At 46.2% G+C, this 26,640-nt stretch overlaps 1 protein-coding gene across 2 annotated transcripts in view; it reads right to left on the bottom strand.

Moving 5' to 3' along the window:
- The window catches only part of COL11A2 (collagen type XI alpha 2 chain), a 154,186-nt gene extending 142,207 nt beyond the window's left edge, over positions 1 to 11,979 (bottom strand). For both annotated transcript variants that reach the window (XM_069746316.1, XM_069746315.1), the window contains exon 1: positions 11,744 to 11,979. In XM_069746316.1, coding sequence (XP_069602417.1) covers positions 11,744 to 11,846 — 103 coding nt within the window. In that variant the 5' untranslated portion in view covers positions 11,847 to 11,979. The remainder of the gene's footprint in view (positions 1 to 11,743) is intronic.
- Positions 11,980 to 26,640: the final 14,661 nt, after the last annotated feature.

The following is a 26,640-nucleotide window of genomic DNA, read 5'->3' as shown; positions in this document are numbered from 1 at the left end:
GGAATCACCACAGTAGAAACACAGACCATTCAGACGTCTGTGTTCTTGCCGTTCAACTCTGGTCATAGTCCTATCGCACTGCATAGGCTCAGGTTTAATCTTAGACAATACCGCCAAATGGTGCACAGATTTACGCTCGCGCAAGCGTCGACCGATCTGAATGGCCAAAGACATAGACTCATTCAAACCAGCAGGCATAGGAAAACCCACCATGACATCCTTAAGAGCCTCAGAGAGACCCTTTCTGAACAAAGCTGCCAGCGCAGATTCATTCCATAGAGTGAGTACTGACCACTTCCTAAATTTCTGACAATATACTTCTATATCATCCTGACCCTGGCACAAAGCCAGCAAATTTTTCTCAGCCTGATCCACTGAATTAGGCTCATCGTAAAGCAATCCGAGCGCCAGGAAAAACGCATTGACATTACTCAATGCAGGGTCTCCTGGCGCAAGAGAAAATGCCCAGTCCTGAGGGTCGCCGCGCAAAAAAGAAATAATAATCAAAACCTGTTGAATAGGATTACCAGAAGAATGAGGTTTCAAGGCCAGAAATAGCTTACAATTATTTTTGAAATTAAGAAACTTAGTTCTATCACCAAAAAAAAAATCAGGAATAGGAATTCTTGGTTCTAACATAGATTTCTGATCAATAGTATCTTGAATCCTTTGTACATTTGTAACGAGATTATCCATTGAAGAGCACAGACCCTGAATATCCATGTCCACACCTGTGTCCTGAAACACCCAAATGTCTAGGGGAAAAAAAAAAAAAAAAACTGAACACAGAGCTGAGAGAAAAAAAAAAAAAAATGATGTCAGAACTTCTTTTTTCCCTCTATTGAGAATCATTAGGACGGCTCCTAGTACTGTTATGCAGGCAATCCAGTGACACAGTGTGCCAGCAATCAGAGCACATACAGTGATCTGACAATAACCCAAAAACAATAGAACGAGCTCTGAGACGTGGAATCTCTCTAGACCACAATACCTGAACCTATCCTAAACACAACTAAAGGTGGCTGTGGATTGCGCCTGACACTACCTAGGCAACTCGGCACAACCTGAGAAACTGACTAGCCTGAAGATAGAAAATTAAGCCTGGCTTGCCTCAGAGAAATACCCCAAAGGAAAAGGCAGCCCCCCACATATAATGACTGTTAGCAAGATGAAAAGACAAACGTAGGGATGAAATAGATTCAGCAAAGTGAGGCCCGATATTCTAGATAGAGCGAGGATAGCAAAGAGAACTTTGCAGTCTACAAAAAACCCTAAAGCAAAAAACCACGCAAAGGGGGCAAAAAGACCCACCGTGCCGAACTAACGGCACGGCGGTACACCCTTTGCGTCTCAGAGCTACCAGCAAAACGAATGGACAAGCTGGACAGAAAAAGTAGCAACAAAAACAAAGCAGCACTTATCTAAGCAGAGCAGCAGGCCACAGGAAAGATCCAGAAGCTCAGATCCAACACTGGAACATTGACTAGGAGCAAGGAAGACAGAATCAGGCGGAGTTAAATAACAAAGCAGCCAACGAGCTCACCAGAACACCTGAGGGAGGAAGCTCAGAAGCTGCAGTACCACTTGTGACCACAGGAGTGAATTCAGCCACAGAATTCACAACAGCATCTTTTCCTTGTCATGAGGCATTTCCACTGAAGTTGGGTCAGCCTGTAATTTGATTTTCCACTTTGATTTTGAGTATCATTCCAAATCCACACCTCCATGGGATATTCATTTTGATTTACATTGATAATTGTTATGTTTCACTGCTCTGAACACATTCCACTATGCAATGAATAAAAATTTGCAACTGGAATATTTCATTCAGAGATATCTAGGATGTGGTATTTTAGTTTTTTGAGCAGTGTACGTATATCTGATCATCTCTCTGACGATCTCTTAGTGAATGCATCGCAGTGTTCACCACAGGCAGCAGAGGAGAGATTCTGAAAATTATCTTTTTGTGACACATACTTTCTAAAACCAAACCAAATATTGACCTCCCCTCCCTCGCCCCTTTCAGACCCCCGGTTTCACCCAAAGTGAAGCAGTTCTATAAACAGGAGCTCTGTGCATCCATCCACACAATGGGCTCTCTGTGAAAATCCTTCCCTCAGACAAGGATGCCCTCAGCACTCACAGGGACCGACCTGGGCAAAGAAAATTCACTATACTTCCATTTCAAAGGGGCCATTTCAGGGGTCCCTGGGTGCGGATGCAGAGGAACCCCAAACACTCATAACCCACGGCTTGTAAAACTTGCATTGTTGAGCGCCACATTCCTGTCACTAATTTAGTAGAAATCCTTTCCTGAAACATCAGTGTACGGGCCAGACACAGCCGAATACCAGCATGTGGAAAACTCAAAGGAAAACAGTAGCCGTGTGTGTGTGAGGAATGAGGTCCATATGGGTTTAGCGTGTGCGGTTATGGGGCACGGGGCTCATGTGAATTGCTGTTTGACGTATTCATTCTTCTCTCTGAGCAGCGAATACCTTTCCTCTGACAGCTCGCCAACTATTTTATCTGGGATCTCAGGTATTATTTCAGGATAGACATGATTGCCTGGTGAACCGGCCAGCGCGGCAGAAATCACAGGGCGACATGGCGATGATCTCACAGACTTAGGGCTTGTGTAATGACCGTAGTTTCGGCTGAATAAAGTCAGATCGCACTTGCACTAATTTTATCAAATAAGGCCAAACACAAATCTGATTTTTTTTCCTAGGCTGAGTGGTGTGAGGAAAACAATGGCAGCATGCACGATTTGCCTCAGATAATCAGATCACACAAGTCTATGGGTCTGTGAAAACAAATTGGACAGTGCTCAGATGACAAGTGTGGCCCGATTTTCACGGATGGAGACTTTATTTTTCTTCACATCCCAAAAAAGCAAAATCGGACCACTTTTCTCAGATGGAGAACATGCGGCCATGTCACCCTAGCCTTATAGTGTGAGCGACATTAACGATTTATCCAGATTTATGCACGTGTCCTTCATTAGGCTACGGCCTAATAATTGGAGAATAATTGGGCTCCTCCATACACAAACTAAAAGAATCCACTTGCATATAATAATGGATCAATCCAGACATTCATTCTGAATTCTTGAGATTCACTCCCTAAAGCTAATAACCAGGGGTCATATTAGAAATACAGAAATGTGATATATCTATGGAAACTTTTACATTTGTTGCTTCTTCCATTACTCTTCTTACATCTGTGCTACTAGGGAAATTCATCCCAAAAGACGTATATTAAGCATAAAGGAATGGGTTAGATTTTGGGGCCACAGCCAGTAATGGATGTCCCCTAGTTTGATTGTAGGGTCTTCAATTAAATACAAGTAAATCAAAGAAAGTAGCTGATAATGGACCATGACCATCATTGACCAGGAGAACAGGACATTGTCTTGTCCACTCTTCAATTTACCATCGGAATGAAATCTGATGAATATAGAAAATATGTTCGCGCCAAACAACAATACATAATGACATTCAAGATGGTAACATGGAAATAAGACCAAGATGGACACCAGGTGGTAAATGTATCAACGAGGTTTTGGGTAAAAGGAAGGAACAGTTCCTCCAAAAGATACAGGCTTTGGAGCAATCACTGCACAGAACCCAAAGAAATTATGTTACCCTTATTATATGATGGTCATATATAGGATGTATTGACTACACTAACTAAAGAAGCACGGAAGGAAAGTTAGTAAAGAACAAATCTTTACAATCTCTAGTATTTTTGGCTGCTCTGAGAATCAGGACCCTGTATGCAGGGGAAGGGGAGACAAATGAGAATTGTGTCATCGATAATAATAGATCCTAGTACTGGGGGCTAATCTGCTACATAGTGATTGCCAGAACGTGCCGCCTTAGGTGCAGGCCTAGTAAGAATATTGTGTATTACAAATAATGGGCTGCTGCCATCATCATGAATTAAGTCCACATAGGAAAACAACACATCTCTAAGACTACTTATCTAAAGATGGAAAGAAAAATGCCACATAGAAGTCAACAGTAATAGGTCTTCATATCAATAAAGGCCAAGAACGTGACCTTTATATTATCAGGAGGCAGCAGAGCTCCTCTAACTAATCACTAAACAATTACATAAGTGCCGAGAACCAAGTCATCAGTTCACTACATGGCCTCAAAGCTTGGGTGCCGTGGCTGAGAATCTATGAAAAGAAAAAAATGGAGTTGCACAAGAAAAAGTGCAGGTGTAGGTGTTAGGCCACAGGTTGTAACCCACCAATCTATGGGACATGTAAACGTAAAAAAGTGGGCAGCGCTCAATGGCAAATTCCATCCAAAAATGTCCTGCTTTCATGGGCCAATAAATGCAGACTTTTTTTTTGCACGGAATTGCAAAATTCAGTGTTCCCCACTTTTCTGCCCTTTTATCTATTTGTAAAAAAAACAGCTACACTTTGTAATGCAATAAAGTCCCGAACTTTACACTTAAACTACTTGGAGTGCTGCCTTATTTTTCTTTATATGAATATCTACCCATCGATCTATCTACCAATCCGCCTATCCATACACCTATCTATTCACCTACCTATCCATCCAGCTATCTATCCATCCATCCACCCGCCTATCCATCCACCTACTTATCCACCTATCTATTCATCCATCCATCCACCTATCAATCTATCCATCTACCTATATATCCACCCATCTATTCATCCATCCACCTATCCACCACCTATCTATCCACCCATTAATCCATCCACCTATCTATCCATCCTCCTAGCCATCCACCCACCCACCTATATATCCATCAATCCACCCACCTATCCATCGATCCATCCATCCACCTGCCTATCTATCCACCCACCCATCTATTCATCCTTCCAACTATCCACCCACCCATCCATCCTCCTATCCATCCACCCACCTATTCATCCATCCTTCCACCTATGCATTCATCCGTCCATTTTATATTTGTATTACAGAGTTAGGCCGGGGTCATACTTGCGACTGTGATGCGAGAAACTTGTGCGAGTCTCTCACATCAATACCCGTCACTGCCGCCGGCACTCGGACCGGAGTGTGCGGCTACATACTGTAGAAATACATGCAGCCGCACGCTCCGGTCCGAGTGCCGGCGGCAGTGACGGGTATTGATGTGAGAGACTCACGCGAGTTTCTCGCATCACAGTCGTAAGTGTGACCCGGCCATATTCTGACTCTGGATCCCTATAGCAGTGACAAAGTGACTTGTGCATTAGTTATATGATCCGTTTCACCAGGATGCTTGATGATAATTGACAATATTGCTGCCATTTTCTTGGGCTTCGCATTTCAGGGCGAGAGTCGGGCTCCTGCACTTCATCCCTAATTGCTCTTTCTGTAGGAGCGCCAACACTTGGAGTATAATCTCCACATTATGCTTTGTGTGAGAGGAACGCTCTCAGCCCGGATCACACCCACAGCCATTTCCTAAGTGACGTTTCACATTGCAGATCTCTCTCGTCATTAATTCAAAGAGCAGAGAAATCTATCAGGTTACCGACAGTCTGCCATAAAGTGACATGAAAACACAGACATCACGTGCCGACGTCACCAGCTATATGGTATATACGGTATATACAGCCATGGCTGCCATGTCCGGCAGATCCCAACACCACAAATGCTTCCTCTGTCAGCCTCATATTATAGGCAGAGAAATCATTGTATGTAGAGTCTCCCATATACAATTACACCTAGTCCTTTACACTTCCATTATACGTAGATAAAACTGTGATTAAACCTTCTGATGTGTAATTAACCTACTCAAAGTAATCTGTTACATCATCCCTGGAAATGATCCCAAATATTTCCTGCTGTGGAATATAACATTATTTCTTATTATTCCATGTGGCCTCTCTATAGATGTAGGTATCAGTAATGGTAGATGCCATAGTGGCCACCTGGAAGGACCTCCATGCTCCATGGTCATCTGGAAACCTCACAGAAATGGCTTCTCCGGCTTCTATGAGGCCCTTCCTTAGTTCTTCATGATAAATATATCTGTATCTTTGTTTGTGTTAAAAGGGTCTTCCAGGAATTTAAAACAAAATCTAAAGTAGGAGAAAAGACAATACTCACCTATGACATCATAGACATCCATGTGACCGCTGCAGCCAATCATTGGCCTCAACAGTGATGTGGCCATTAAGTCGTGTAGATGTACATGACATCATGACAGTGACAGTGGGGCTTTTTTTTGAATTTTACTATATTTGGAGCTATTAGCCTAGTTATTCCAATTCCAAGACAACCCCTCTGTCAGTAGGATCAACCCCACTCAGCCATCTATATGGGAAGGCAGGTCATAGGAAGCTGAATAAAGTGATACCTCGATATCTGCGATCTGATGTCTTATTCTAAAGAAATTAATATTTTCTTAATATGTAAATGAGCTGTTAAGATCTATGGGCAGAACATAGATCTCCTTGAGAATCTGCCTTCAGAGATTATTGTAAATGAAAGGAGGTGTTACTGCTGTGAAACATGAAATGACTGACAGTCTGTCCTCCGGATCTACATGCCTCACACTGGTAATGCCTCCTTCATTTAGAATAAGTTCTGGAGGCGGAGTCTCAGGGAGATCTGTGTCCGGCCCATAGCCTGGAACAGCTCATTTAAATATTAAGAAACACGTGTACTTCTCTGGAATAAAACATCGGATCGCAGATTCAGCTTCCTATGACCTAAAGGTCCATATAGATGTCTGATGGGGGGGTTGATCCTACTGACAGATTCTCTTTAAAGTCTATGTATCTGTGTATACATACTCATATGTATGATACGTACAATTAATTCCATTAGCACTTGGCAATACCTCATATTTCTATATAATTCCTATAATGAAAGCATTATATTGATGTGTATATAAATGTACACTTCTGCACACCACAAAGCTATAGCTGTACGATAATTAAATATCAAAATGCCACGAATCATCACATGTCCATGCCCAGGATACCCACCATGCCTCAGTATATATCCCTTCTGCAGAACATCGCCACTGCTGGCACCAGACATTACCAAGTACCAGCTTATCTAAGGAGGTGTAACTACAGGGCGTGCAGGGGTGGCAGTTACACCGGGCCTGGTACCTATGGAGGCCTAAAAGATTCCATTGGTCCAAGTGAGAAGACCAAAACCATTAAAGAAATTAAGAAAGTTGGAAGTCATATTGGAGATTTTGCATTGGGGCCCAAAGACTGCAGATAACACCACTGAATCTATAGATTATAGCAGTCCAGAACTGATCTTACTGCCAAGTCAGATGGATCTATGAGGATGTTTGACCTAGAAGCCAATGGAAAAGTTAACAAAGTAATGTAATGTCCCTCATGTGTGATTCAGTCATTGGAAGTCATGTTCTTCCCTCACTGCTTCTTCATGGTCCACACTTGGGTCACGCTCAAGTTTAGTCTGGGCCTAACTACCAGGATCAGTAACTACAATTAATCACCTTCAAAAGACCACCTCTGAGAGAAGACCACTGCCTTATCCAGGCCGGATATCCAATGATAGATTATCAGGTGTACCATATAATATACATACTGTAAGGAGATCAACTTTTAATGCAAGTTTTGGGTTTTGCCTGCAGTCCTCATGGCGTGGTCCTACAGCTGTGTATTTGCTGAGCACTCTGCCCTTGGTAGAGCTTTCATTGTACTTCAGCTCGTGTGATATGGTGCCAAATAATGGGGCACACGGAATGTGTCCAAAACACTATAATAATATAATTCATGAGTCCATCCATCATTGGTCCCATGCTGTATCACACATTGGGGTGAAGGTCTTCATCTCGTTCCCATCCCTTGTTCTCCCGTCCACTCTGGGACCAGGTGATTGACACTTTGCTCTACTGTAATAAGAAGGTCCAGGTTCACTGCTCGCTCCTAACAAGCTTCGCTTTCATCCCGGGCTCCCAGCTCTCCTGCTGTCCTCCGCTCAAATAAGTGACACCTCTTTCCAACTATTCGGCAGACCTCAGCCTCCCTGGCACACAGTGATCAGGTAGAGGACAGAGGGCAGCATTCACTACAGTCACACAGGAGTCATGGTAATCCTCCAAATCAGGTGATGTCAGATTCTCGGAGCTATCCTGGACATCCGCACCCTCGTAATTCACATCTTATCCACAGCAGTATTCCCATCCATTCACCGGGGGCCGATGCTCCAGATTTAGGAATCGAACCCTGAATACTGGGTATCAATATTCCTCCTTATGTCCTATGTCCCCATGTCCTGGCCTGACCTCTGTCCCTCCAGACTCTGCTCCTAGACTGCCATCTATGTTCTTCTCGATCCCTGGCCTACACCGTTTCCTCACCTTGGATTGGACCCAAGACTCATTAATTCTTAAGTGTTAGAGCAGCGATTGACGAGTTCATTTGCTGCTGCGTCTCCTTTCCTCGATGCCTCCTTGGTCCATTAGGCTCAAGCCCATTATAAGGGCAATTTCACACTCTGCGGTTTTTGGGAGCAAGTGGAGAAGCAGACGTCCTTCCTGTATATTTACTATTCCATTTGGATCCACATCTGACTTTGGTCCAAAAAAAATGCATCAAAAACTTCAGTGGAATTTTACCCCCAAAAAAGTTTTCCAAAAATATTGCCAATTGTGTAACCCTCTCTGCTAACAAGCAGATATCTGCTCCAGTCTCCTGGCACATATCAGCGTGGTCCCAATCTGCACCCCCCAAAATTCTGTCACCGTTATCCATAGAATCTGATATCATTTATTAACTTGTTCAGTTTTTAGTTTCTGCTTTTTATTTTTTTTCCTAATCTCAGAGCCAGAAGAGTCGTCTCCGTCCCAGAGATCGCGGCCGACACCTTTTTTATGGATTCGTGCAATTGAAATCTCATTCTGCTTTCATGGAAAATTCTGCGCTCGCTATAAAAGTCTTCTTGTTCCATCAGCCAGTGCTGAGCTCATTAGAAAGAAACCAAACAGAAAAAAATAATCTGGCCGGTCAAACAATAAAATATCTTCATTGTTCTCAGTGCGGTAGAAACGTCAGAGGAAAAAATTCAGGGGGGGAAATAGTTATTTTTTTGTCACCCACCAAATGACAAAATAAATCACATGACATTTACAGAACTTGTCTTATGAATTCTTGAAATGTCTCCGGACCTCAGAAACAAATAATAAGTAAGACTTTATTAATGTCAGCTCTTTACTGTTGCAAAAAGATTCAAAAACTTTAAAAAAAAAAAACAATAAAAAAATAATACATAACGGTAAAAATTGAGCACTGTTCCTCTTTGGCAAGGATTCTCGGATTGTTTAGCTTATTTAAGAAAAAATAAATGAATAAAAAAACTTGGTTAACCCTTTACTCTCCAGAATCATTAAAAGTTTGATGAGTTCCCATCCAGGTGTGGTTTACCTGCTCCGTGCCCACGCCCCCCAACCCCAGTGCTATCACCCAGTTTTATTGAAAAATGTTCTCTGTGCCCCCGCCTCCCCCCAATTTCAGGACCATATGCTGCAAATACCAGCACCGTGATCAATCTCGCAGAGCTGCCTCTTGCATGCACCACTTGCTTTGAGATATGAGTGTCACTGAGGGTGGTATGAAGGCTGCACTCCAAGACATGCCTCACCTCCCCAAGTGTAACCTCTACCTGGGCTCCCTGTGTGCCTGCATCGCCTGCACACCACACACAGCTCTGCACAAACACCGCTATTCACATATCTATATGTACACTGCAGGCATGCTTACACAAACACAGAGGCACAATGCGCTGCTATGTAAGGGGGTGAGGGGTGGTGGGCATCCTCATATTCAGGCAGAGGTGGTGGGCATCCTCATATTTGGGCAGGGGTGGTGGGCATCCTCATATTCGGGCACAAGTGGTGGGCATCCTCATATTTGGGTAGGGGTGGTGGGCATCCTCATATTCAGGCAGAGGTGGTGGGCATCCTCATATTTGGGCAGGGGTGGTGGGCATCCTCATATTCGGGCACAAGTGGTGGGCATCCTCATATTTGGGTAGGGGTGGTGGGCATCCTCATATTCAGGCAGAGGTGGTGGGCATCCTCATATTTGGGCAGGGGTGGTGGGCATCCTCATATTCAGGCAGGGGTGGTGGGCATCCTCATATTTGGGCAGGGGTGGTGGGCATCCTCATATTCGGGCACAAGTGGTGGGCATCCTCATATTTGGGTAGGGGTGCTGGGCATCCTCATATTCGGGCAGAGGTGGTGGGCATCCTCATATTTGGGCAGGGGTGGTGGGCATCCTCATATTCAGGCAGGGGTGGTGGGCATCCTCATATTTGGGCAGGGGTGGCGGGCATCCTCATATACGGGCAGGGGTGGTGGGCATCCTCATATTTGGGCAGAGGTGGTGGGCATCCTCATATTTGGGTAGGGGTGCTGGCCATCCTCATATTCGGGCAGGGGTGGTAGGCATCCTCATATTTGGAGGCATCCTCATATTCAGGCAGGGGTGGAGGGCATCCTCATATTTGGGCAGGGGTGGCGGGCATCCTCATATACGGGCAGGGGTAGTGGGCATCCTCATATTTGGGCAGGGGTAGTGGGCATCCTCATATTCTACTATAACCAGAATACAAAGTCACACCACTTAGTACACAGAAGTGAATATGAACGACACGTGCTCTATAATATATGCACAATCTATAAATATCATCCATTATCTGTATATATTATATATAGTAACTGGTAACCGCACGTCATATGGCGGTATAAAACCTGGGTTAGGACAGGAGCACAACCTGCCATAAGATATCCCGTACATTATTACAATACAAGAGCCCCAGGACCACAATTTCTGTGCATTCTTAAAACATATCTATACATTTTCATGGGAAATCTTAGAAAAAAACAACAACCCAGAAATACAAGGTGATCGCAGCAGATAAATACACATTGTGCAAGAACTGTCAAAAAAGCCATTTTCTCCCAAAAGGAATGTGTCCCTGGAGCCGCAGCAGGTGTTCATGCTCGTCCTATAATCCAGTAATCTCGGTGGATCTGGTGGATCTCTGCGGACCGCAGGTTGGGGACTGTATCTCCCTGCGGCTTCTCCTCGGATGTCAGTGGGTTCCAGTGTCGTCTGTCATTAATATCTCATATCATTTATGCAGGAGATTAAGGGTTAAGTTTATTCTACTCCTTCATTACTATAAATCGCATTGATTATAAGTTCTCAATATTTAACTCTTCGTCTTCCAGGGGTGTGACAGCTGCTGTCATCTACCAGTAGTTACAGACACATTAGGGTCAGACACTCACATCCTCTGCACCTGATACTTTACATTTTCCATCTGCCGATTCTCCATTCATTACTTCTAGCATTTTTGGAGGTTTCCGCACTGACATAGTGACATTTTGGGCACAGTGGACACCTCCCCGTCTGTCTGTCTGTTTGGGATCCTGTGCCAGTCCACAGCTCTGACTCATTATTGATGACTTTGACAGCCCGGCTCAGAATTCCAAAAATATTTCCAAGCCCCTTGTGGTCCCAGATGGAGACTTATCCTCCTTATCATGGGCACCTGGTGGCACCTTCATACAAAATAACCGACTCAATGGCCCCAGTTTTTGGGTGCAAAGAGGATGACAGTTTTTAATCAAATTTTTTCCATTTTCACCCAAGCGGGCACATTAACTAACTCTAACTTTTCTATATGCATTCCACTATCTGCTGTGCACCCAAGCAGTAATGATGATTTTACCCCCCAAATGCCAGTCTTACCTGCTGCCTGCGTCCTCAACAGCTGCCAGAAGAGAAGCAGCGCCAGGCTGCAGAGAGGGGGCACCCCGGGGACCCTGCATCTCCTGGGCTGAGGCTGGGGCATGGTGCCCAGGTACAGGGCAGGGAGGGAGAGGAGGCCGCAGGGTCAGCAGCAGCAGCAAGGTGCAAGGGAGCAGGACAGGAGAGGACAGGCTGCAGCTACTGCTGGAAACTCTCTACTTACACCATGTGCAGCCAGCCTAGGGAGGGGAGAGGAGGGCAGCCCTGTGCTGGGAGGGGAGGAGGAGAGGGGGTGTCTGAGGTGAGACCCTATGTCAGCTCCCTTTCATTAAACACACCCACTCTCACCCACTTTCCCCCCTGTTTACCTCCACTGTCACCTTCTCACTTTCCCTTTGTCATTAATTCATAGTGTCCATCCCTAATTGTCACCCATTCTGCCTGCTCCTCTCCCTCCTGCCCCCATCTCCCTCACTGTCACTCTCTGCCTCTCACCTTTGCTTCCACCCTCCCACCTGTCTGTCATATGTATCCCACCAGTGCTCCGTCCCCCTGTATCCCCCCATCTGTCACACACCTTCACCCTCTCCACTGGTGGCACAGGCGTGTGTGAAATTCCTCACTCTTCCTCCTCCTGTGGACACAGACTTACATTCTACAGAAAACATTTAATTGCATTTATCAGGCGGCCCGTAAAATAATATTTGTCATTGATTAGTAATTTTTATTCTGAAAATTAATTCAGACACTTTTTTTCACCTCCTGGACTATAGACGGGATAGTTGTGCACTTGCTGATAAGGAGATTTTTAAAAAAATAGTCCACTTTTTCCAACAGCAGCGTCACTGCTGTATGGGCTGAGCTGCAATACCAGATACTGCCAAAAGACGAGAGAGGCGCTGTTCTGAAAAAAAAAAAGCTGAGTCTATTTTTCCTCTGACTGTCACCCTATTTAACGTTTTAGTTGTGGAGTATCAGTGTGTACCTTGGCATATCCAGTACTCTCCCCGAGCATGTCTAAGTCCTTAAATCCAAACTTTTTCTGGGAGTGTACTCTAGATATAATTGGTGAGGGGACGCAATAGATGGTGTAAACATTTATTGGGACAGGGAGGCAAAACGGCAGCAACCGAGCAGAGACAATAATTCTTTATGATTCCAAATTCCTTCCATTGTCCGCAGAGTGTTTCAAGGTGCTTGTCTGCTGCATGATATTTAGAGACAAAACAATCATTCTAAGCGTTCTGCATGTGGGAGCGATGGAGGGAGCCGGGGGAAGGGCTGAAAGAATCATGTCAGACGGAGTACAACCTCCAGCACCCAGAACCTTTAATCATTCTTCTATCATTGTAATCCGAGAGGAATGAGTGGCCATTGTGGCTTTATTTTAAGGGCTCTCTAGGTGAGGTGGATTCTTGAAGCCCAAGGTAGCAGAGTTACTGGATCCCGCAGGCAGACAGGAGACATCCTGGAGATTGCAGACAGGTAGCAGAGTTACTAGAAGCCACAGGCAGACATGAGACGTGCTTAAGATTGCAGACAGGTAGGAGAGTTAAGGTACCGTCACACTAAGCGACGCTGCAGCGATACCGACAACGATGTCGATCGCTGTTTGGTCGCTGTTTGGTCGCTGGAGAGCTGTCACACCGACAGCTCTCCAGCGACCAACGATGCCGAGGTCCCCGGTAACCAGGGTAAACATCGGGTTACTAAGCGCAGGGCCGCGCTTAGTAACCCGATGTTTACCCTGGTTACCGTTGTAAATGTAAAAAACACTACATACTTACATTCCCAGTGTCTGGTCATGTCCCTCGCCTTCAGCTTCTCGCACTGACTGAGCGCCGGCCGTAAAGTACAGCGGTGACGTCACCGCTGTGCTGTACTTTACAGCCGGCCGGCGCTCACCAGTCAGTGCGGGAAGCTGACGGCGGGGGACATGACAAGACACCGGGAATGTAAGCATGTAGTGTTTTTTTTTTTTTTTTTACATTTACAACGGTAACCAGGGTAAACATCGGGTTACTAAGCGTGGCCCTGCGCTTAGTAACCCGATATTTACCCTGGTTACCAGTGAAGACATCGCTGGATCGGCGTCACACACGCCGATTCAGCGATGTCAGCGGGAGATCCAGCGACAAAATAAAGTGCTGGACTTTCCCCAGTGACCAACGATCTCCCAGCAGGGGCCTGATCGTTGGTCGCTGTCACACATAACGATTTTGTTAACGATTTCGTTGCTACGTCACAAAAAGCAACGACATCATTAACGATATCGTTATCTGTGACGGTACCTTTACTGGAAGCCACAGGCAGACATGAGACGTGCTGGAGATTGCAGACAGGTGGCAGAGTTACTGGAAGCCTCAGGCAGACAGAAGACATCCTGGAGATTGCAGACAGTTGGTAGAGATACTGGAAGCTTCAGGCAGACAGGAGTCATCCAGGACATTGCAGACAGGTAACTGTGCACAGGTAAACTAAAAGTCTTAATGAGTTCCTGGAAGCTGCAAGCAGACAGGAGACGTCCTGGTAGTCGCAAACGGACATGCAGCAATGGTCCTGGGAGACTGGGATCAGGTTGTGGTGCAAACCAGAGGCAGACATACCATTAGTGCAACCTGTGGTCAGGGGCCCAGAAAAAATGTAACAAGGCCACTTCCACCTTCAAAGCTACAAGCAGCATCTGTCAAAGACACATACAGGGTGCATTATAATAAACTAATGGACTACAAAGGGCCCATATACTTTTCTAGCACAGGAGCCATCATCTGTCTGTATCTGATGCAACCTTTGTGTGCATATACAGTGGGGCAAAAAAGTATTTAGTCAGTCAGCAATAGTGCAAGTTCCACCACTTAAAAAGATGAGAGGCGTCTGTAATTTACATCATAGGTAGACCTCAACTATGGGAGACAAACTGAGAAAAAAAAATCCAGAAAATCACATTGTCTGTTTTTTTATCATTTTATTTGCATATTATGGTGGAAAATAAGTATTTGGTCAGAAACAAACAATCATCTCAATACTTTGTAATATATCCTTTGTTGGCAATAACAGAGGTCAAACGTTTTCTGTAAGTCTTCACAAGGTTGCCACACACTGTTGTTGGTATGTTGGCCCATTCCTCCATGCAGATCTCCTCTAGAGCAGTGATGTTTTTGGCTTTTCGCTTGGCAACACGGACTTTCAACTCCCTCCAAAGGTTTTATATAGGGTTGAGATCTGGAGACTGGCTAGGCCACTCCAGGACCTTGAAATGCTTCTTACGAAGCCACTCCTTCGTTGCCCTGGCGGTGTGCTTTGGATCATTGTCATGTTGAAAGACCCAGCCACGTTTCATCTTCAATGCCCTTGCTGATGGAAGGAGGTTTGCAATCAAAATCTCACGATACATGGCCCCATTCATTCTTTCATGTACCCGGATCAGTCGTCCTGGCCCCTTTGCAGAGAAACAGCCCCAAAGCATGATGTTTCCACCACCATGCTTTACAGTAGGTATGGTGTTTGATGGATGCAACTCAGTATTCTTTTTCCTCCAAACATGACAAGTTGTGTTTGTACCAAACAGTTCCAGTTTGGTTTCATCAGACCATAGGACATTCTCCCAAAACTCCTCTGGATCATCCAAATGCTCTCTAGCAAACTTCAGACGGGCCCGGACATGTACTGGCTTAAGCAGTGGGACACGTCTGGCACTGCAGGATCTGAGTCCATGGTGGCGTAGTGTGTTACTTATGGTAGGCCTTGTTACATTGGTCCCAGCTCTCTGCAGTTCATTCACTAGGTCCCCCCGCGTGGTTCTGGGATTTTTGCTCACCGTTCTTGTGATCATTCTGACCCCACGGGGTGGGATTTTGCATGGAGCCCCAGATCGAGGGAGATTATCAGTGGTCTTGTTTGTCTTCCATTTTCTAATTATTGCTCCCACTGTTGATTTCTTCACTCCAAGCTGGTTGGCTATTGCAGATTCAGTCTTCCCAGCCTGGTGCAGGGCTACAATTTTGTTTCTGGTGTCCTTTGACAGCTCTTTGGTCTTCACCATAGTGGAGTTTGGAGTGAGACTGTTTGAGGGTGTGCACAGGTGTCTTTTTATACTGATAACAAGTTTAAACAGGTGCCATTACTACAGGTAATGAGTGGAGGAAAGAGGAGACTCTTAAAGAAGAAGTTACAGGTCTGTGAGAGCCAGAAATCTTGATTGTTTGTTTCTGACCAAATACTTATTTTCCACCATAATATGCAAAAAAAATGATAAAAAAACCAGACAATGTGATTTTCTGGATTTTTTTTTCTCAGTATGTCTCCCATAGTTGAGGTCTACCTATGATGTAAATTACAGACGCCTCTCATCTTTTTAAGTGGTGGAACATGCACTATTGCTGACTGACTAAATACTTTTTTGCCCCACTGTAGGTCCATATGGTGTCCTAATGAGCAATGCTTCCTGAATTTATATGGGCACCATATTATTAATATATTACGGGCACAATATCACACATCCCGGATACATCTATCAGTAATATCTGTGTGGACATAAGGCCTGAGCTGTTAGAGAGAAGGGAGAAGAATACAGGATCTCACCTGTGAAAATATCACTTTTGGGTGTGTAAGAAAATTGGGGGAAAAGGACTGATTGCAAGCAAATGTTACACAAGATGTTCCCTGGCAAGAGCAAAATCCAAGACCTCTGCTGGAGTTTGCTGCCTTTCCTCAAAAGTAAGAAGCGCTGCCTGGACTTAAAAAAAAAAAACATGCTAATAACATATTATAATGAGTTAATAGAAGGGTCCCTTGAACAGGATCCTCATCTTTTATCGTGGAGGTCCAGCACAGCTGAGCATTACACAGACAGCCCACTCATCTTTATTGGAATTGTGTAATGCCTCATTTGTCCTGCGATGGCGCTGCAGGGGAATTAAACACTTGTTCGTTGAATCCTCCACTGATTACAGATAACGTCTACTCTGCTTATCATGAAAGCAAACGTCTTTAATTTGCAGAAAGGTATTTTGCTTTGCAGATAATATGTAGAAGGTTGGCGTCCACTAAGATTAGTTTTAACATTTGGTGACTGGAAAGCGATCACCTAAGGACCCAATGATTGACTCCGCCATGATCCTATTGGCCACTGACGTATAAGGCCCATTTAGATGAGCCAGTAATCAGCGAATGAGTATTTGTACGAACGCTCGTTACCAATTATCATCGCCTTAAAAAAACAGAACTCTGATAAATCCGTGCACGCCCCGATATCTTACACAAAGCAGCCATGGAGGTCTCACCGGAGGTTGTGGATGTCCACTGAGCGTCTCGAAGGTGGATGCACGTAACACGCACGACCTGACCGATCACAACAGGGTAACCGTGGACTCGGCTCACTAAGGTGCACCTGTCATTTCTGGTGACTCTTGAGAATAAGCCATCATGTGTGAACATGAGTAATACTACTTCTATCTATCATATGTTTGTTTTCACCATCTTACCCTCTGCAGGCTCTAATTTCCAGTTGTCTTTAGTGGGTTTATCAAGAAATCGTCCAAAGAAGTTGTAACAACTCTGCTGGCATCACGGCATGGCCTCGCATCTCTCACACTATCTTACCCACTGCTCCAGGTCATGATGTGGTTTCTGTTTCATACCAGCTCCATATTCTGTGCCTCTGCTCTCTGCATGCTTCCTGGCTGTGTGTATAGGGGGGCGGCGACTGAACGCTCTGGTTCCTATAGGAATCAGGTGCATCTGTCTAATCTGTTCCTGACCAATTACCAAGAGGCCTCCAGTATTTAGTGCAGCTCCACCCAGTGGACTGGGCCTGTGCAATGTGTTAGCTCAGTTTGTGTTTAGCTTCTGAGTTTGCAAGGCCTTGCTCTCTGTTACTCCCTCTCTGGAGGCTTTACTCCTTGCCTTGCCTTGATCTTGTTGTCCGCCCTCCAGGAGGCAGAATATCCTGGTCCCTGTGTCTTTGTCCTTGTGTCTTGTTCCATTGCCTTGCCTGTACTTAGTCTTATCTCGGTCTCCTTGTCTGTGGCTTCCTTCCCTGCTGTGTCTTTCCTTGTGTTCTCAGTCTGTTTTTGCTCCGCAATCTTGCGGCTCTGCCTGTTCTGTAGCTTTGTGGCTTTACCTCTGCTCCGCACTCCTGCGGTTCTGCTCTGCTGCTGCAGTAATCTCTTGCTGCAGCTCCTCTCCGCATTCCTTGCAGTTCTACTCTGCTTAGCTTCTGCGGCTGCAGTAATCTCTTGCTGCAGCTCTTCTCCACATTTCTTGTGGCTCTGCTCTGCTTAGCTCCTGCGGCTGCAGTAATCTCTTGCTGCAGCCCCTCTCCACATTCCTTGTGGCTCTGCTCTGCTTAGCTTCTGCGGCTGCAGTAATCCCTTGCTGCAGCTCCTCTCCGCATTCCTTGTGGTTCTGCTCTTCTTTGCCGCTGCAGAAATCTCTTGCTGCAGCTCCTCTCCATATTCCTTGTGGTTCTGTTCTGCTTAGCTTTTATTGCTGCGCTATCTCTTGCTGCTATACCGCTCCTGTCCGCAGCCTTGCGGTTCTCTTCCTGTGTGAACAGGTCCCAACCTGTTCCTTCATTCTCCTTTCCTTCTGGCTTGTTTCCTTTCCTGTACCTCCTGTGTGAACAGGTTCCTACCTGTTGATTCATACTACATATCCATACCTGCACCTCCTGTGTGAACAGGTCCCTACCTGTTCCTTCATACACCACACCTTCATACACCGTTCCTGCCAGTCCTGTGTTCCTGCCGTCCCTGCCAGCCCTGTGTTCTCTGCTGTGTTCCTGCCAGCCCTGTGTTTTTTGCCGTGCCTGCCAGCCCTGTATTCTCTGCCATGTCTCTGCCAGCTCTGTGTCTCAGCCGTGCCAGCCTACTCATCTGAATCTCATCCATGCTCTTCTGCCAGTCCTGCCTGATGCCCGCACCAATCCTAGTGTTCCTGTGTCCCAAGTGGGATCAGCAGCCACAGCCAGACACCACCCTGGGGTAGCACCTGGCAGCTGCCTGCTGCACAAGCCTGACCTCACCATCAGAGGCTCCAGTGAAAACCCAGGCAGCTGTCATAGTCACGCCCCTTCCAGGGTAGTCTGGCTTGTGGCACAGTGGGGCCACAAACCCCAGAGCTCACGCCCACCAGTTAGGGCGTGAGCGTGACAGAAGTATTAATTGGCAATTGCACTTCAAAATAATTATCACCACAAAATGCCCCGCTGTGATTAGACAGTGGATATTAACGAAGAGAACCATAGAGTACAATAAAAAGATAAACTTTTGTTAATATTCATTAAAATACCAGTACAGACCAAACTTAAACACAGAGATACCCAAGGGGATATCTGGACCTGAGTTACAGACCAACTTACAGGAGTTTATCACACATTTAGTGGTTGTGCCTCGTATATTGCAGCCTTTCCTCATACATGAACAGGCATTCTGTCAATATAGGTAACAGTATAAATACAAGGTCTAAACAATATCCAAAGGAATCAAGAGGCCTAAAATCCTAATCATAAATAGCCCTACATAAGGAGTATAGCCCAATGTGCATCGCTAAATAACAATATCTGATTTCAGAAGGTCATCAATAAGGGATGAAAGGTCCGGTGGTACCCCTACGCCCCGACGCGCGTTTCGCCCGTAGCTTCTTCCAGGGGCATATGCTTGGGTATCTCTGTGTTTAAGTTTTGTCTGTACTGGTATTTTAATTAATATTAATAAAAGTTTATCTTTTTATTGTACTCTATGGTTCTCTTCGTTAATGTCCACTGTCTAACACAGCGGGGCATTTTGTGGTGATGATGATGTCTTTATTGGGTGCAGACCAGCAGCTCTGATGACTCCTATACACATTATATGGAGAAGAAGATAGACTCCTGCTCTTCTTTCGTTATTTAGGAGTTGAAGCAGCAGCGTGGAGGACATTATTCAGCAGTACTGAGCAATGTTGCTGTGACTTCAGCTCTGGGGTGATCTAGGTCACACACCATCAGCAGCACATGTGCCTGTGTCCACCCTCTTCATAGAGTATAATAGGTGTAACCTGATTCCTCACTGAGTTTACAGTACTACTTTCTTAGGCCAAGACAGAGTGAAGCTGTGAGGGCCCTTCCTTCTCCGAGGGCCACAATGCAGCCTCATATATGACCATACATGAGACCAAACATCAGGAGGCGTTTAGGAAACGTGCATGTGGTCTGATGTAGAAGTCGGCATCTGTAGGGTGCACAAGGCAGCAGAGATTCCTGACCTGGTAATTATGGGGTGGACTCGGCCGCGGGAAGCCTGGGGTTTAGGCTATTCTGAGTACATGAAATTACAGGACTCCCATGGACGGGGCGTCATCGGTTACAATATGGCACAGTTGTCCTGTAGCGGTGGCACCTGCCTCCTGTGATCTCTGTAGATCTGCTCCATCATCCAGAACAGGTCACAATCACTGTCATTGTCACCCGGTCAAAAGAACACTATGGAGACCCAGCACATCGGACAGTGAGAATGTAAAACCCTGGAGACGGAGCACATGTGGTTCTGCACTCACCATAATACCACAATATGATGTCCTCTAAGTGTTCTGACATATGGGGTGTAGATTACAGCCTCTGCTGACAACAGTCATAACACAAACCACGCAAATTAGTAGTGTCTGACCCCCATCCTATAGATAGTTTATGGTGCGCGGAGGCGGACACCTGGAGGAGGAATCCACTTCAAAGAAGACTAAAAGACTAAAATAAAATACATGTAAAATATATAAAAAATTATAACTTTTAGGAGTTTTCAGAAGTGGAATTATCTGACAGAAAGTTGTAGTCATGAAGGTAAATATTTCTGTTCAGTGATCCTTGTGAATAAAAGCTGTAATAAATTACTGGCAGATAGCAGGTACCAACAGCCGGCACAGAAGGAAGTTCTGTCAATGAACCGGAACATCGTCAGAACAAAAAACAGCATGATACATTATATAATAGAGAGGATACAAATAATTCCCAGAACATAAATGGGTCCCAGGACAACAGAGCTCACAATCCAATACTCGGGGGGGGGGGGGAGGGGGAGGGCACAATCCTCCATACGTAGGGGGGCTGCTGTTGGTTCTGGGACTTGGCTGCCTTTAATAAAACCCTGAAGTAAGGAAATGTCTAATAGCAGCCACATGAGCCTCCATTGTATGTTTATCCTTACATGTGAGAGTCCAGACAATAGGGGCAGCTTGAGAGAAGATTTGAGGACGTTCTGATATGGCAGGAGGAGGGCAGTGGTGGGAGGACTGACATGATGGTGGGTCAGAGGGTAAAGCACCAGGTCATGTTTTAAGCTCTGCTCAAATGTTTTTAAGCAACTTTGTTTTTATATTACTAAGCACATTTCATGACAGATGGAAACAGCCCCCAATGGACCTGACTGCTGCGATCTCCCTAGTGTGGACTGATGACCATAAAGAATTGATGAGAGAAGCAAAATCTAAAAGGGAAAAGAGCAGCAACGACAATAAGATTTATATGTTCCCATGTTGGTAAATCATTGCTTCCTGCCTTTCCTCCTGAATCCTCCACTGATTATTTCTCTTCTCCTGTGTATACTGCTCTGTGCACATGTGACACCCCAGAAATCCGGTTGCCACAATGGTATTGCCTGCCTCTCGGGGTGGGGGATGCCATGTCTGGAAGCTAGAAGGAATCCCCTTGGCACGTAACACTAGCATACAACACTTTCCTGACTCCAGGCCACAAGGGGGAGCTCTACATGCGGTTTCAGGCTAGCTTCCCTATAAGTTCTGGTCTGGAGGAGGAGTTAGAGTTGAGTCTGTGTGAGACAGTGAAGGGAGAAGAAGCAAGTGGGAGAAGAACTGGGAGTAGAGCTGCGATTGAGCTCACCCCCAGGATTAAGCGCACCAGAAATCGGACACCGGAGTCCGAGGTTGTGTGGGAGCTGTAGGCCCCACAACTGAAACCCTGAAACCGGAGGGCAGGAGATGGCAGGTCTCCTGGCCACAACAGACACTCGAAGGCACAGCAGCATACTAGAGCCCGGAGTCACCAAGAGAGAGGGACCCCTGAAAAAGGCTCGAGCTGCCTGCCATTCGGGTAGAGTTCCACCTGAGGGACAGATTGAGAGAGGGACTTGAGGAAAGCTAAGGCATCAAGAACCTAGAATTCAGCGCAGAAGGAAGGCTTCCAACCCTACCTGGCTAGGGGATTTCCGAACTGCTTCCTGGCTGCCCGGATTTCAAAGATCGCATGTAACCTGTGCCCTGGACTGCAATTTCATCAGTAAAAGTTAAAGAGACTGAAAATCCGGTGTCCTCCAATTATTTCCTGCACCCCAACATCTACAACCCCTCATAGAATGTCCTGGTAGCCCTGGGGCCTCCGCTCCACCTGTGGGGAGCAAAACCATCTAAACCGCATTAACATCGGCACCAGCGGATCCCTTTTAGCAGCGTCGGTCATCTCTGGCCGAGTACCACAGGTGACGTCACGAACATTACTACATTAGACTTTATTTGCCACTACACTTTATCCCCTTTAATTGGACGCCCAGGGCCACGGACCGGGTCACCACTGCCGTGACTTCCCCTTTAAGAACTGTGCCGACCCGGTACCGGGTAGCCCATGGCCCCATGGGGCGCTCCACACACAGCGCTGTTTATTTGTGCTGCAGTAGGATATGACACAGCTGCGTTCCCTTCGCTGGACGCGACTACAGTAACAAAGCTGGCGTGTCTTGTCCCAGGACAACAAGAATAAACGTCGCCATGTGATCAGTCCGTGGCTTCAGGGACCAGAACAAGAGGATCCGGGGTGAATACAGCAATGTGCATATTAAGACCTGCAAAACGTGGCTTCTTGTATGGGAATCTCAGTGTTGGTGATTTATTATGGCGGACTCCTCATCACTGACACAAGAATAGATGAGGATTCCTGGGCCCCGCACACAATGTGTCCTAGACGGATCCAAGAGGAAGCGCGATATCAAGTATCAAAGACAACACTGAAAGTAATGATGTCCCTCGTGTCTGAACCTTCATGTGTATCTATGGGGCGCTGCGGGGTACACTACGTGCTTCTCAGACCTCTCTGCTTATTTGTGCTTGGGGCCATAGAAGGATGGATAGTTTCCAAAAATATTCCAAAATGTAACAGTAATATGGTGGAAATCCGACAGTCCTGATCCTATCTGGGTACCGCCTAACCGTGCCGGATCAAGTGGGACAGTCCTAGGTGTTATTCACCGTCCCACTGTTCTTATAAGCCACATATCCCGAGGTCACATATCAGACGCGTCTCCTCCTGGGGCCCCTATACTGGGCTCTCATGTCAAACAGCGCCAGGACATGACATGTGCCAGCACACAACACCAGAACTTGACATGTGCCAGAACACAACACCATGACATGACATGCGCCAGCACACAGCACCAGGACATGACACACCGCAGCACACAACACCAGGACATGACACGCGCCAGCACACAACACCAGGACATGACACGCGCCAGCACACAGCACCAGGCCATGACATGTGCCAGCACACAACACCAGGAGTTGACATGCGCCAGAACACAACACCAGGACATGACATGCGCCAGCACACAGCACCAGGACATGACATGTGCCAGAACACAACACCAGGACATGACATGCGCCAGCACACAGCACCAGGACATGACATGTGCCAGAAAACACCAGGACATGACATGCCCCAGCACACAGCACCAGGACATCACATGTGCCAGCAAACACCAGGACATGACATGCACCAGCACACAGCACCAGGACATGACATACGCCAGCACACAGCACCAGGACATGACATGCGCCAGCACACACCAGGACATTACATGTGCCAGTACACAACACCAGGACATGACATGCACCAGCACACACCAGGACATGACATGCGCCAGCACACAATACCAGGACATGACATGCGCCAGCATACAGCACCAGGACATGACATGCGCCAGCATACAGCACCAGGACATGACATGTGCCAGCATACAGCACCAGGACATGACATGCGCCTGCACACAGCACCAGGACATGACATGTGCCAGCACACAACACCAGGACATGACATGCGCCAGCACACACTAGGACATGACTTGCGCCAGCACACAACACCAGGACATGACGTGCGCCAGCATACAGCACCAGGACATGACATGTGCCAGCATACAGCACCAGGACATGACATGCGCCAGCACACAGCACCAGGACATGACATGTGCCAGCACACAACACCAGGACATGACATGCGCCAGCACACACTAGGACATGACATGCGCCAGCACACAACACCAGGACATGACATGCACCAGCACACACCAGGACATGACATGTGCCAGCACACAACACCAGGACATGACATGCGCCAGCACACAACACCAGGACATGACATGCACCAGCACACACCAGGACATGACATGCGCCAGCACACAACACCAGGACATGACATGCGCCAGCAAACAACACCAGGACGGCAGCAGCACAAGGAGGAGCAGAAAAATTCTGCTGCCACAATTCTTTTGGACAACAATGTCATGTAGGTTAGATCCGTTATCATGTTATATTTATTCTCTAAATCTTCCTGCTGTTGTTAGAGAATACTTTTCTCAGATGGTGCATGTCCTGCTGGGACAACCGGTGTGACCTGCCACTAAATGCACGCTCTTGTACGAGCGTCCACAGGACATGGCTGGTGCTTACTCTACAGTTTGGTTTCCCAGAAATCTCGTTATCTCAAGATTAAGGCTTTGTGTATGTAAAAAGTATAGGGTAAGATATAGTTTGGGATCTAGGACATAAGATAGTAACTGTAGTTAGTTGGGGACATAGGTTAAGGTACAGTTAATGTTTGGGACTTGCCCACAATGGGATGGGGACAATACTAGTATAAAGCAGACACTTCCTGATAATTGGTCAGATTGGGAAGTGCAGTAACAAGGTCAAGATCAGTGCAGCACACTGCTCGTGACGGCTGGGATCTATCGTTCATGGCCTTACTAAAATCCATTGCGGGCATATCTGCAATGTCCAGAGCTCAACGCTCAGTACTGGTAATACAAAGGGGCCTTATCCTCTGGCGTACAGAGGACGATGGAGGCAGAACCGCGAGAAGGGAAGATAGCAGATCCTGGGTGCACGGCAGGACTGGACATGAAATCCTTGTGGCAGAGAGGAGTAGACGACATAGGGATTGTCCAGGAGGAACGGACAGTAATGCTGGAAACGGACCGTGTTCAGGAAGCCAGGAACGATAAGTGTTGTGCCCAATACTGAGTGTACAATCTGAACTGTCCGTTTGTTGGTTAATGCAAAATGCGTATCCCAAGTTATGTGCAAGACGGAGTCCGGGAAGCAGCAGAGACCTGTGGCCTACACATGACTGTGATACTCCCCACACTGGGCAGCACATTGGGACGGGGACACGATTTTCATGTGCAGCAGCTCAGTCATGGCTACCGACTGGGTCACCTTACATGTAGATAAAGGGGGTTTTTTTTAGAAGTTTTAAGACTGGATCTGCTCCAATATGCGGCGCAAAAAAAGGCTAAAAAATGCTTGAAATCCTCTTCCTTTTCATTTAGATGTTGCATGAGTTGTCTCATGTTTGTAAATGGTTACAATTAAAAATTACTTGTAAAAAGAAGCATCTTTATCAATTTACTCCTCATTAAAAAAAATCCCTTTTGTTCTCAACAACTGTAATTTTATAGTTTCCAGTAGTGATGAGCCAGTATACTCGTTGCTCGGGTTTTCCCCAGCATGCTCGGGTGGTCTCCGAGTATTTATGACTGCTCGGAGATTTAGTTTTCCTTGCCTCAGTTGGATGATTTGCGGCTACTGGACAGCCTGCGTACATGTGGGGGTTGCCTGGTTGCTAGGGAATCCCCACATGTATTCAAGCTGGCTAGAAGCTGTAATTCAGCTGCGGGGAAGAAAATTAAATCTCCGAGCACTAAAAAGTACTCGGAGACCACCCGAGCAACGAGCATACTCGCTCATCACTAGTTTCCAGCTCGTGGCCTAGGATAACGGTCACCTATGCAGGGTGTCAGCAGTGGCCGTGTTCCTAGGTTAGGAGCACGCACTTTCAGGCTGTACATCTTGCAGACGACCTCTCTGAAGCTGTAGAGATCAGAGGATACGGCCGACGTCAGCCACGGAAGCTTCTCCGATACCGCAGAGGCAGATTTGTCTCTACAAGCAGCATTGGGCAGTCTGCAGATTAGTGCCGTCAACCTGAACTGTCAATCATCAGGAGCGCGCCACCCCCGGAAAGCTGGAATAATGGAGGCTGGGCAGCGGTATGCTCCTGAAGAACAAATATCAGGGAACCCCTCTGATCTTCTTTGCTGGTCATACATTCAGGTTTTTAGCATTTTTTCCCATTTCAGGCTTTCAAAAATCCCTGCTGGAAATAAAATAATTGCATGTCACTTCAATGAAGCAACTTCTGATTAAATCTGTTCCAGACTCGGCACTGTCCAATCAAAAGGCTTCAAAAACTCTTCAAAAGTGCTGCAAGAAATGAAAAACTCACCAAAACCGGAACGTTTCCTGAAGCGATTTCTGCCTGAAAAACTCATCGTTATTGAACACCTCGAAAAAACTCACAAAGGATCTCTTTTTCTTCTCTCTTCGTCTTTTGCCTGTGCTCACAATCTCGTGGATTTTGCCCCTGATGACAGCTGTTACCCCGAGAGGGAAGAATTCTTCATCTGTTCTGGAAATATCCAAAATAATGAGGCTGCTGCAAAATTCAGAGGATATCCTGTAATCCAGGGGTCCCCAACTCCAGTCTGAAAACATGATCTGTTGTTGCCATGAGGCCTGGAGTTGGGGACTCTGCTCTAATCCATATATGAGGCGACTGTCACACGACAGATGGATCGATG

Source organism: Ranitomeya imitator, chromosome 2, assembly GCF_032444005.1.
Source record: "Ranitomeya imitator isolate aRanImi1 chromosome 2, aRanImi1.pri, whole genome shotgun sequence".
Classification (NCBI taxonomy): Eukaryota; Metazoa; Chordata; class Amphibia; order Anura; family Dendrobatidae; genus Ranitomeya; species Ranitomeya imitator.
This window is presented reverse-complemented; position numbering and strand designations above follow the sequence as displayed.